We start from the raw sequence: 12,614 nt of genomic DNA on the forward strand, positions 1-12,614 counted from the left end.
CCCCAAGCAAACACCTTCTCTGACCGCTTTTCCTTTGCCTATCAGCGTCAAAATCCGGCCTGAACTGCGAGAGAACGTAAAGGTTGTGCATCAACAAGTCAACCATCAGATGGCGGTCTGTGTTGTGCAGGCCTCTCATCAGCCGTCCGCCCTGAACTTTCACTCACAAACGTCCTGCAGGCACAGAACAAAGCAAGCAGAACTGATTGCTGCTCCATTCCGCCGCGCCTCAACTCTGTTTGGCTTCCTAATGAGCTCACTAAAAACCCAATTCATCACCCATAACCCCTTCTCAACCCTACTTGAGATGCAGGAGTTCGGGCGGGGCGGAGGCGGGGGGTTAGCACGGCCGGGCGACAGTTCAGTCCCTTTCACTTTAGGAATGTCTCTCTCTCTTTCTCTCTCTCCAGCGGGCCCTACAGCAGAGATTTCCACATTAATACCCTCCTCATCCCCGTGAACGCTGGAATTCGGTGGGAAGGGAATGCAGGCGAGCTGACGGAGGGTTTGTGCGCAGACGCACTCGGGGATGGGCGTGTGAGAAAGGGGTGCGGGTGCTGTAAGGTCCCAGAGTTCCTCATTACAAGCGGTCAAAGCCATTCCTCGGGGCACCTGAGCTGAAAGCGGGAGATTACAACATTGATGAAGTCTCCGTTTAAAATGCAGCTGTTTTATTTTGCTTTGGTAATTAATTCTTTTTCCGATAGCGTATTGATTTAGAGCGGCCGCTGATGAAGTTCAAACTGCGCGGAGCTCCCCGTCCCCCCCACGGGCCCGGCCCGGTTCATCTGCCGAGTCAATGAAAACTTCCTCTCGCTCTCTCTGGTGTGCTCTTTGCTTTGGTAAATTAAGCGCCTGGCTCTCGATACACTCGGATTGTTAATGATCCGACCAAGTAACATTCTCCGAAGTTCTCTCGGTTCCTGAAAAATGTTTTTGCTGTAACATTACAAAGAACATTTTAGCACCAGCGCACGGATAGAGGAAGTGATTCTTCCCCGAACCGACACAAAATTTCAAATAGCGACACAAGCACGCGGATGCCGTCGCACCTTTTAAGAGCTCGTTCACTGGGTAGGGAACACCTCCAGCCGTAAAGTTGACTTTCTGGAGCAGCTGTGAACTCCCAGCGGCTCCTCTGGGGACCCAACTAGCAGAGAAATCAGATACTCCTTTACAAGAGCGGGAGCCGCTCGCGTCTTATCCAGACACATCTACTGGCTCCTTTACAAGTCAATAACCGCGGCCCGCTGTCCTTCCCACACGTATTCCCCACGTTAAAGCTCTTCCACAAATGTAAAAATAATGAGCACAACCGCATTAAGGGAGAGAGCGAGTGAACGCGTTCTCATCTGCTTTACATCGACTGTATTGAAACGCCTTCATCGCTCTTGGAAAAGTACAACTGTTTTGGGAACGGGACGCCTGATGCAGGAGCGCTGTGTGGATGCGTTCAAATGAATTTCACCTCCTCTTGCCCTGAATTAGTCTATAAACACGGTGAAAATCTATTAACAGCTTCACGCCTGTCTGCTTCTTCAAAGCCGTCCTGCCCTCTGTGTATTTTCTCTACCTCTCACTCTTTTTATTGATTTTTCAATTTTCTCTTGGCCTAAAATCTCAGCAGCAGAGCAGCCGTTCCCCCTAAAGCTCGTGAGCTGAGACGAGCGCTTCAGCCATCTCTGAAATCAAAGGCTGAGTGAGGGAGAGAGAAACAGCTTCTGCTGGTAATACACGCGTTACATGCGTTGAGTAAAGAGGCGATTTGGGCCGGGCGAGTTGCACTTTGACCTCAGCGAGGCGCTCGACTGCGAGCACACAAAGCCAGAGGTGTGCAGCCACAGAACCACAGTCAACGAGACCCATTTACCACAGCTCACAGTCTCGACTTCTGACCGGCCCGCCGTAACCTCTCTTCGCCGGATCTGAACTCGTGCAGGAGATCTCACGGGCATCTGAGAGCTCCAGCACGCTTCGGCCGTCTCTCTCTCTCTCTCTCTCTCTCTGTCAGCGGTGGAGTTTGTCCTGCGGGCCGTGTAAAGGCTAAAGGCAGCGTTCGTTCACTTCACAGTCTTTCTGAGGGTCGGCGGGTCGGATTCGCAGATGTCTCCCGCAGACGGCGGTTGTCTAAGGACCGCAGCCTGCCGAGTAACACAATACAGGCCTGACCCTCAACGCTCCTAAACACAACACGCTTTTCTGCCTTGTTTGCTTTTGTGCTTTGTCTGCTCTCGCGTTCTCCCTCGTGACGGGTGAAGCTTTTCCACTGGAGGATGTAGAAAGTGGAAAGCCGGTTGCTATCGCGAGACGCCATTGTTTGGTGTTACATTTCAGACATCTAAACAGTCTCTCCTTAAACTTCCTTCAATTGTTTGGGGAGATTCGGAGCTGATGGGATGAGAAGGAACGCTTTTGAAATGAAAAGAGCAGCATGTCGCAGTGAAAAAAATCAAATGGGATGATTAAGATTCTTGAGTATCAGTATGAACAAAGGAAACAGATTAAGTAAATAAAAAACGATAGATGATATTCTTGAACTTCAGATTGTATATAACAACAGAAAGAAATTGAAAATATCTAAATTAACCAGCCAGATGAACATCATTTCCAGATATACTTCAGTCGGTTTATTGAAATCGAACTCCAAATCTCTACTAAAAGTCATGCATACATAACAAATCCCCTTTTCAAGAGAAAATGAGAGAAATACGACATACTTCTACTGTAATGTGCGTGTGTTGATAAGCTTGTAAATGAATGATCATGATGCATAATGAATGTTCTCTGTTCCTGCTCTCCAGCAGCCCTGTGAGGCACGGCCTGATTTGTTTTGTTGCACATTAGCTTCAGTTCTTCAGGAGAGCTCAACGCTCCGGGCGTGCAAAGAAGAAATTATCCTTGCTGACTAACACTCCTAATATCTCCTCAGGGTAATTAGAAATTATTAGACGGCTTCCTCCAATAACACAAGCTAATGACACTAACCAGCACCAGAGCCCTCCATTCCCGGCTCCTCGTGCAAGAAGCGGGAGAACGACAGACGGCGACTGGATGGACGAAAGCATTGGAGCCCTTCCCCGCACATGATCCTTTCAGCTCGATGATGCGTTACAACACACGCGGGAGCGGAAATCAGACTATAAAATTAGCTTATCTGTAATAATGCCCAGAAAGATTTACATAAACACGTTAGCCGCGCTGGGGAAGAGAGCGTTTCTTTCCCGTACGCCCACTGGATTGTGATGTACCCGTAGGGCACACGAGCGGTGACGCGAGGACCGCGCCGCTCAGTCCTGAACACGCATGATCTGCGTGAAAATGAGCGACACAAGTCTCCCACAGGTGAGCTCGGGCTTCAGGAGACTTCAGAAACCCCAATACATGCTCAATAAATAATCTTACACACTGAAGACCGTGGTTCAGTTTGACACGTGTCATCATAGCTCGACCCTTTGCTTTAGAAACGTCTAATATTTCATTTATGCATTGGGCAGACGCTTAAAAAGCGATTACATTGCATTATACTATACTCTTGTTTTTGTATGCGCTATCCCTGGGTTCGAACCCATGACCTAATGTCATACTCAACCACTGAGCTAATTATTATTAAAAATCCTTAATGACAAGGGTCTAATTTGGGCGAAATTTGTGTTAAAACATCCCAATGGGAGCGCGGCACATTCTCATGAGAACAGAAGCGGTGGTGTCATTTGGGAAAACAGAGGAGGAGAGCGACGGGTGTGATGGGATTATCACCTCTGACGGGTGACTTCACAACTGACCCCCTCAGGCACGACAGGCTAAAACAAGAGAAAACGCTCAGAGCGGCCCGGAGACCTTAAACGGCCAGCGCTCGTAAAAATAACAGAGCTGGAAATGAGTGTGTAGCTTTGGCTGTACTTGTGAGGACACATTAGTCTCCAGTCAAAAATAAAAATCACGTATTGTGCAGAAGTTTGTGTGAAGGTTGGGTTCAGAGGTAATATTGTAAAATATTGTTAGCTTGATTTGAAAATAGACACTATAACATATAGTGAAACATATTGTGTGTGTGTGTGCGACGCTGGAGAAGCTCAATGCAGGACATCACACACACACAGCAGCTGTGTGTCCGACTGTATGTGCTTCTGTTGCCTGAGGGGAAGAATTTGTATTTTCTTTTCCAAAAAATTCTCCTGGAAAAGGACAGAAGATTTCTGCTCGCTCCATCAGCTCTCTCTCTCTCTCATTCCTTTTTTTCCACTTCCACTTTCCAACACAGTACCTCAAAGTTTTCAGGAACTAACACTCAGTTTGTCTCTGGTTTGAGTGCATGTACTGCTACACTAATAGACATGTGTGTGTGTGTGTGTGTGTGTGTAGTATCTGTGTGTGTGTGTATATAAATGCAGTGTTTTTTGCATTGTGTAGTTCAGTTGTATATGTGTGTGTTGAGTCAGCGAGCTCTTCAAGCGTGAAAATAATTGCAAGAATGTGAGAAAAGAGGCGTCTGTTGTAGTGAACAGAGTGAAGAGTCACAGCGCTGTCTGTCTGTGGAGTGTGCGGTGTGAGGAGGGTTTTGTGGGTTGTTCTGACGGGATCAGTTCTGGCCGGTTCTGTGTGTCGTACGGTAAGTGTGTTGGTCAGTATCGAGCGGCTGTTACTGGATCCAGTGTGAGAGAGTCAATAACTGCTGTGAAGATTCAGCGGACTGCTGCTTATGACTTCAGCATGATCAATAACTGCGCTTATCTCTCTCTCTCCTCTCTCTCTCTCGTTCAGTCTGTCTTTCTCAGTCCTGCTTTATCACATGATGTCATTATAACTGTTTTAATTGATTTTTGTATGGATTTACGTTTTTATTTAAACACTATTTTATCTTTATTAATTATTGTATGTACCCAAAGAATAAGTTCTTAAGAATGACACACTTATTTATTTCTATGAAAATAAACTAGAGATTAAAAATAGAATCGTAGAATATTCACCATTATATTCAGAAAAATCTCTGTTTTTGTCATTTACACCCTCTTGTGTGTGTTGTGTATACAGTAGGTGGGTATGTTTAAGTGTGTGTTGTGTAGAGGTGTGTGTGCGGTGTGCTCACCTTGTTCACTGCTGTTGTCTCCGCTCTGTGACGCGTGTCCTCCGCTGGAGGGTCCCGGCGTGCCCGCAGAGTGTGTGGACGTGGCATCATCGTGATCTCTCCAGGACGCTGGATTCTGCAGGGTGTCGGACCAGATCCATCCGTCCACATGCCCCATCCACAGCACAAAGCAAGAGAGAGAGAGAGAGAGAGAGGGACATGAATGAGGTGGGCAGGTGTGCAGTAAATTGAACAGTCATTTAGTTTCCAGAAGCTCACATGTCGTATGAATGACATTTATGACACTCGGCCTGCGGTGACATTCTGCTTCAGAGAAGCGTGAACATTCTGCAGTGTTCCACTGAAGTCGTACGGTTTTAAAACTTTAAAGCTGACAGTGAGTTCATCTCATCTGAGGGAGTCAGTAGGGTGGTCTACGAGGGGCATCTCCTCACCCTTCCTGAGGTTTGTCAGGGGAAACAGGATTTGTACTGTACAGGAAGAGTTTTATCTGTGTTCAACACAGCCAAAAGCCAACAGGAGGAATTTCCTTTGTCACTCCAGCGGGAGAACGCTTTATAGTCCCTCCAAACATGCACATGCATGCACAAACACAAACTCGACATGTCAACTGCACGCGTGACCCGACCACGGCCCTGTCCTCACAAACACGCAAATATTTGAGTTGAAGAAGCTTCTCTGTTCAGTTAGTACAAACCCAACCTACACCCGATAGATGAAAACAGAGATATAAAGTGTTCATTTCACAACAAATCTCAATTCTCTCATCATTTATTCTCTCTCATGTGTTTGTAAATCTATACATGAGTCTTTCTTCAGTGAACTCAAAAGAAGATATTTTGAGAAATGTTCATATGATGGAAGTCAATGGGGGTTCAGTGTTGTTTGATGATCGACATTCTTTAAAATATCTTCTGTTGTGTTCTGAAGAAGAGATCATTTCATATAGGTTTGACACGACATGAGAGTGTGTGAATAATTTTTTTTTTTCATTTTTGGGTGAACTAAAAACATTTGATCGTTTATGAAAATAAGATGCTTTAACTGTTCAGTGGAAAAGGGTAAAAGTTATTTCAGTCAATCAAATGCATTTATTTCAGAGGCTGAATAAAATTGTGATGTTTGTCATCCTATGGTCCGTCGCTGGTGCCCTCAGAATTCTGTCAGCGTGTCCTTATGGAGCAAAATTCAGCAAAGATGAAGACGAGAGAGAAGCATACTGCGGTTCATACGCTCAGAATGAGTCTGTGTTGTTGTAAGGAAAGAAAATGACGGGGTTCTGTTTCCTGTAGCTGAGACGCCCACTGCTGCAGGACATGCGGAAAAACACACACTCAACCGCAGCAATACTCCACTTCTCCAGCCATGAAGCGCTGCATTTCTCACTGTCAGACATCATTTCGTCTGCACTTTCACAGAACAACCTTCATTCACATCTCATCCTCTCACGAGTCGACTGAACCAAAATCAACACTTCTTTCCCAAATATGACTAATGCGGCCCTTGCTCAGGCCTCACATCACAACAAAATAGTCGTCAGGGCTCCCAAGACTCCATTAAGTTCAAAGGAGCTGTAAAGAAAGCGGACGAGAGACATCGTGTGACCCGAGCGGCCGAGAGACCCTCTACCCCACCCAGCTCACATGTGACAATTCCCCAACGCTGCGGATAATTAGGAGTCAAACACGCCACGCTCTTATTGTGTGGAGGAGCCCGTTAGCAGCCCGGCCACAATAGAGTGCGTGAAGAATCTGATCGAGGGCCACCGTGTCTCCGGGGGTCACCTCCTCGCAGCTGATAATGCAGCTCGTGATTAATATAAAGCCAGAGACAATGCTGACACGCACCTGCCCTGCCCATCAAACCCATCTCCTGACATCTTGTAACATTGATTTAGAGGCGTCACCGGATCCCTCCGCGGCTCCAGGCCCTCGCAGAAAAATGTATGTCGGATCGGGAATCCTGCAGCCGCGTGAAAAACTCTGCACCATCCTCACGTGCAAACGCAGAGAAGAGGAGATCTTCAGCGCCTGACCTTTCCTGCCGCATCTTCAGCCTCACACGCAGTTCCCTTGAATTTAACATGTAATTACACACATCTGCTCCTAAAAACACCTTCCAGTATGAAAGCGACTGAAAATGACTATTCAACCTGCCAATTATCTCACCGGAATGAAAACGGAGCGTTTATTGAACGTAGTAAATGACAGCTGAGAATTAAAATAAAACATGGCTGTTTAATTCTCCTCTACACGAGACAGACCTCAGTTAAATCAACAAAAAACCTGATCCCAGACACACTAGAACAGCAACAAGTGACCATTCAGACCAGGGGGGCTCATTCTCTGAACACACAATAACTAATTAGCATTCATAAATAAACAGATTTGATTTCATGTATGTAGCATGCATTATTTCATGTCACATTTTTGCAGCTCTGCATAGAATTGAATATAAATCTCACCTACGTAGAGAAACTACTGACAGCAGTCAAGACAATAGTGTCATAATACTTTATAATGTCCCTCAAACTACCTACAGTCTCTGTCTAAAACATCAAGAAATGGTTAAAAAATCCAGTGCAACTATGAGAAATATGAGGTATAATATAAAGTGAACCCCAACACAATGTTAAACACATAAAAGTGTCTATACTCACAGCCCACATCAGGTACAGAGAGAGGGAGAGCAAAACACACATGGCCTTCATCCTAGCAAAGCAACTTTCACCAAATGATGTAGCCCAGGGCAAAATATATTAAAAATACATATCAAAGCAAAGAAAAAAAGGTGACAGAGATAATAACTAAATTAGCATATCCAGCAATCAGACTGCTTTCCTCTTTCAAACATCACCAGCAGACACCAATACATCCGGAGACAACATAAAATCTAATGTTCGTATCCTTGTGTGGCTTTGGTGAATTTGTTAGGCAGAAATTCCAGTTTGCTGTGTTTAGTTTTGTTGTCTTTGCTTTGTATTCTGCACTGGACTGAATGAGAATGAGATGCATGTGAACTTCAGTGGTGCAGCAACAGGCCTGAATCATTTACTCTCATGAACACACACACACACACACATCTAATAAATCCTGCTACAGAAACATTTAATTTTTTTTATAACTGAAGGTTGTGGAATTATCGTGTAATAGATGTTTAAAATGCCATGCTTACTGAAAATCTAATCAGATAAAAATTACTCAAAGGTAATTTTCAGTGGTCAGTGTAAAACGAAGCAGCCTTCACAACTAAACTGACATTACATCTCTGACTAATTAAATCCAACGACAAACAGTCCATGTCTCATATCTGCACTTTCACCGAGTTCCAGAGAAAATTGAGCTTTTGATTTATTCGCTTTTCCCCCACTTAATAAATTAATTCCCCAGCTTGAGACAACACAACAACCAGAGTTCTGCTCTCTTATCAGATGGACATGAATCTACATACACGAATACAGCTGATCATCTCTCCAAATGAAGCACGCGACGCATTATATACTCAACAGCAAACTAAACACGATTAAACAAGCTCATATAAATGTAAAGATTTTGGAAGCCGATTGAATTGAAAAAAGCGGAGCAGCGGGCTGGTAAAAAAGACTCAAAGCACCAGAAGATCAATAAAAGACAATTAACCCCGTTACCATTAAAATAATCCAAACCCCGAGGAAGCGCATTATGACTGCCTAGTGCCTACTATAATCAAGCAGTCTTACACAGCAAATAGAAGAAAATTAAAGGATATAAACACATATCTCATTTATTTACGAGATTATTTCTCAATGAGACATCCAGGCACAACAATGTAGCCTACCTACTAGGATTATTCAAGATAAACCCAAACTAAAATACTACTTGAAATAGGAAATACACAAATCAAAGCTCTTAAAAAACTTTCAGCATGCTCCATTTTACAAAACATATTTTCCGCACACAGAGACATTAAACCCCTCCGGTTACTTACATGATCGGCTAAATTAGTTGAAGATCCCGAGAGCTCCTCGTGGTCTGATTTTGAGCTCCCGTCCCGTTCATCAATCACTAAATCTATCGGCATCTTTCCTTTCAAACAGCTGATGTACCGATGGCAGAAATTGTCGCAGAGTTCATGCACCTTGAGTAAAGGAGAAAAGGCGCACAATAAAGTGACGATATGAGCAGAGGCAGGGAAACAATAGAGACATTGTTGCTGGGAATATTAATCTCCAGAGACCCCAGCAACAAGTTCAACGACTAAAATAAACACCACAGACAAACACACAAGAGATCGTTTATTCAGTACAACGAAATGTTACTAATCCGTGAAAATATAGATTTCACTCAAATAAACGCTACAATGTAAACTATGTCCATACGGATCATGAAAACACAATGCATTAGCAAAGCCATTTATTGGCAACTCGGCTTTAATAACCAATTACGTTGCGGTAATTTGTGCAGCAATGTCATTTAGCACAATATCTGTTTTTTATAGCTACTTAAAAATAAGACATCAGGATTACTTCTCAAATGGACGATTAATGGGCAGTAATAGCATTCAAATTGTTTCCAAAATAAATATTTTTTTACCTTTTCTAACTCCAAGAGATGAAACCGTAAAACTTGTATGGCTTGTATCATCTGTAAAGAGTAAAAGAAAGTTGTTAGCTGCACGGCATATTTACATAATTTTACCCTTAATGATATTTGCATATTTTTTGACTCAAAAAAAAACCCTCGATACTAAAAGTACGAAAACAATCAGGAAAAAATCAGGTGTTCGTTATAATGCGAATAAAAAATACTGCACATTTTTTTGGCATTCAAAATTGTATTTATCTGCATTAGTGGTCTGTGTTAAAGGCGTTGTAATGAGTGACTTATTTCACACTAATACCCTCCACTTGAGACTCGTGAGCGTCAGTTATTCACTGCAAACAAATCCAATCCACTCATTTTTACTTTCACTGTCTCTATAAAAAAATGTCTCACGAATAAAACAGAGAACGACACGACTATTCTGTAGAGTACGATGCAAAATCTTACCAAATTATCCAACTCTGGATTTGACGAAAATAAAGGTTTTTCTGCACGGACCTAAAAACAGATGAGAAGCAGTTTTAATATCGATCACGCGCGAGGATACATGCAGCAATCCAACCCCTGGATTTTAATACAATAATAAAAGTCAATAGTCTAATTTACCACTCCTATAATTTAACTTTTTATAATATATAAAAATTATGTAAACGTAAATTTAAGCGCGATGCATTTATCTCTTTACAAAAATGTTTTATAGGACTGGTGTGCGTGTGACCTGTTTGGCGAACACCGCGATGTCCTCGTTGAAGGAGTCGGAGGAGCACACGTCTCCACCGGCCACCCCGGGCTCACGGGGAGTGCATGTGGCCAGCTCACACTTCTCAAAGACCAGAGCCAGCAGAGGGAAGAGAGGATGACTGCGGGAACAACGAGCCAAGCGATCATTTCACTGAGAAAACTGAAGATTCGAGTTTAAGAACTAAAGCGGATTTAAGTTTCAACCGCTTCTGTGATGCTGTGTTGTGGACTCGCAGTAAAATAGCTACAACAACATCGGGTTGTGAAACTGCAGAGAACTTACTATAAAGATAGAAAATAGAACAAAGAAAAAGCAGCATTCGACCGTACGTCTTATAAAGTCTCTTAATGATGAGCAAAGGTTTCACATTCGTCGCTTCTCTGTCGTGTAAACTGAAAAAATAAAATTGCAATGCGAATTAAAAAAAGCAAGAGAGCGTTGCTGCCAAAAATACAAACAACGCGCAAGTTTTAGTAGCTAAGCTGTGGAAAACTATATTGGGACAGAGAAACGTTCATATGGAACCCACCCGTAAATTTGATCTTTATCCCTCTTTAACACGTCGTTGACAGCTGAACCCATGCTGGTGGGCATGACATTGGGATGGGGGGCATGTGTGCCGTAATGCTGGCTGGCGTGGAGCGGAGGTCCGTGATTCAGATGATGGACCTGCGGTAGCGGCCGAGGCGCGTGAGGATCCCCGTACATACCGACTCCGTCCATGCCGCCGTAATGAGCCAGCTCATCGTACTGCAAGAGAAAGTCAAGAAATAATGTGTAAAAAAAGAACAAGTAACACGAATTCAAAGACAATTCCGTATCGGTCCGGTGCGCAATTCAACTTTTTTTTGCTAGTAATAATTACCAAAAACATTTTAAAGTTGTGCTTCCCAGAAAAAGAGTCCCTCTAAAAAGTAGTGCTGCTGCAGCTGCTGCTGTCGTTGCCCGACGTCGACGGAGAGTATTCCCACAGTAAAGTGCGTACGGACTGAAGGAGTTTTGCTTGCGCAGCGACACTCGAGGCCTGTGATAGTGTATTAGTGGAGGTGAGTGTTGGAGATTTTAAACCTACCCTTTGCGCCATCAGCCTGCGCTCCAATAAACCTCTGGATCTGTGTCGTCGATTTAATTTCCCAGTCCGCTCACAAACTCATGCACCGCCAAGATTCCTTTTCCGAGCAACTTGCCGAATTCTCCTATTCTCCAGTATGCTTGAAAACGAGAGCGGGCATCGGGAGTTTTTCAGCAATTATTCTTCTTTTCCACTTTGCCCCGGAAAAAAAGTCAAGCGCCCAAGCGAAGGTTACAGCCGGCCCATCAACAACCTGCATGTAACTAAACTGTCGTATCTCATGGCTTTTTGCCACTCCAACTGTCAATCAAAGCCAGGGGTTGTCAAGGTAATGAATGAATGATGGTCGGTGATGATGTTCAAGAGAGGATGAATCTTTTTAGCCCCGTTTTCATCCACTGACTCCCTGTCTCCTTTATGCCTCCGGTCCGCTTTCTTGTTTTATCACAGCCGAGGAAAAGTGCAGAAAAGCGCCGAAGAAGAGTTTTGAAAACGCGGCGCGGTGGCAGCGGCGGTGTGTGATGAGTGAGTGTCAGGGAGTGTTGGCAGCTCGGCCGCTCGCGCGCTTATAGAAGAACACAGTGAGTTGAGCTGCGCGCAGCGGCGGCAGAATGAAATGACGGAAGCCGGAAGTGGCGCTGAGCGCAGCCAGTCCTGCACGAGCTCCAAGCCAAATCCTGCGCGAGAGGCGAGCGTCCACTGCGCGAGGGGGGAGATCCCACTCACATGCGCTGACTGAGAAAACATGCAAGAAGGCGAAGTTTTCGCGTCGGATTAAAACAGCGCCGTCATTGTCATCCAATCGATGACCCTCGTTTTAATCCAGCGTTATTTTACGACGCATTTAAATCGCATTTTTTTTCTTTTCTTATCATTTTATTCTCGTGCATTTGAATAAAACAGTGATGATCTCGGCTACTCTGCGCGTGCATGGGCCCTACTCTAAAACAGTCAACTTTTCCACATCTTTAGTGCTGTGCGTAAGAAAGAAACGCGATCCGTGCATCGCAGTCAATTATCAAAGAGACCCAAGATCATCAATCATGAGCCTGAAGGCCTGAAGTTTCAGAGGAGGGGCAATGATATTGATTGTGCTACAGATGGCCCCTAATACCATAAACAGACCCTAAAAAT

The 12,614-nt window shown here is 44.2% G+C and overlaps 1 protein-coding gene across 4 annotated transcripts in view; it reads right to left on the reverse strand.

The window, feature by feature from the left end:
* Nucleotides 1-12,486, reverse strand: part of meis2a (Meis homeobox 2a) — a 39,541-nt gene extending 27,055 nt beyond the window's left edge. For 3 of the 4 annotated variants that reach the window (XM_056768047.1, XM_056768048.1, XM_056768045.1), the window contains exons 1-7: nucleotides 11,481-12,486; nucleotides 10,938-11,158; nucleotides 10,385-10,526; nucleotides 10,114-10,164; nucleotides 9,658-9,708; nucleotides 9,053-9,202; nucleotides 5,087-5,201 (exon numbers count right to left, since the gene is read on the reverse strand). In XM_056768047.1, the coding sequence (XP_056624025.1) occupies nucleotides 5,087-5,201; nucleotides 9,053-9,202; nucleotides 9,658-9,708; nucleotides 10,114-10,164; nucleotides 10,385-10,526; nucleotides 10,938-11,158; nucleotides 11,481-11,492 (742 nt within the window). In that variant the 5' untranslated portion in view covers nucleotides 11,493-12,486. Of the gene's footprint in view, nucleotides 1-5,086; nucleotides 5,202-9,052; nucleotides 9,203-9,657; nucleotides 9,709-10,113; nucleotides 10,165-10,384; nucleotides 10,527-10,937; nucleotides 11,159-11,273; nucleotides 11,425-11,480 lie in introns of those variants that run through there. The other variant, XM_056768046.1, reaches the window with a different exon arrangement.
* Between the last annotated feature and the right edge of the window lie 128 nt (nucleotides 12,487-12,614).

Source organism: Triplophysa dalaica, chromosome 15 (assembly GCF_015846415.1).
Source record: "Triplophysa dalaica isolate WHDGS20190420 chromosome 15, ASM1584641v1, whole genome shotgun sequence".
Lineage (NCBI taxonomy): Eukaryota > Metazoa > Chordata > Actinopteri > Cypriniformes > Nemacheilidae > Triplophysa > Triplophysa dalaica.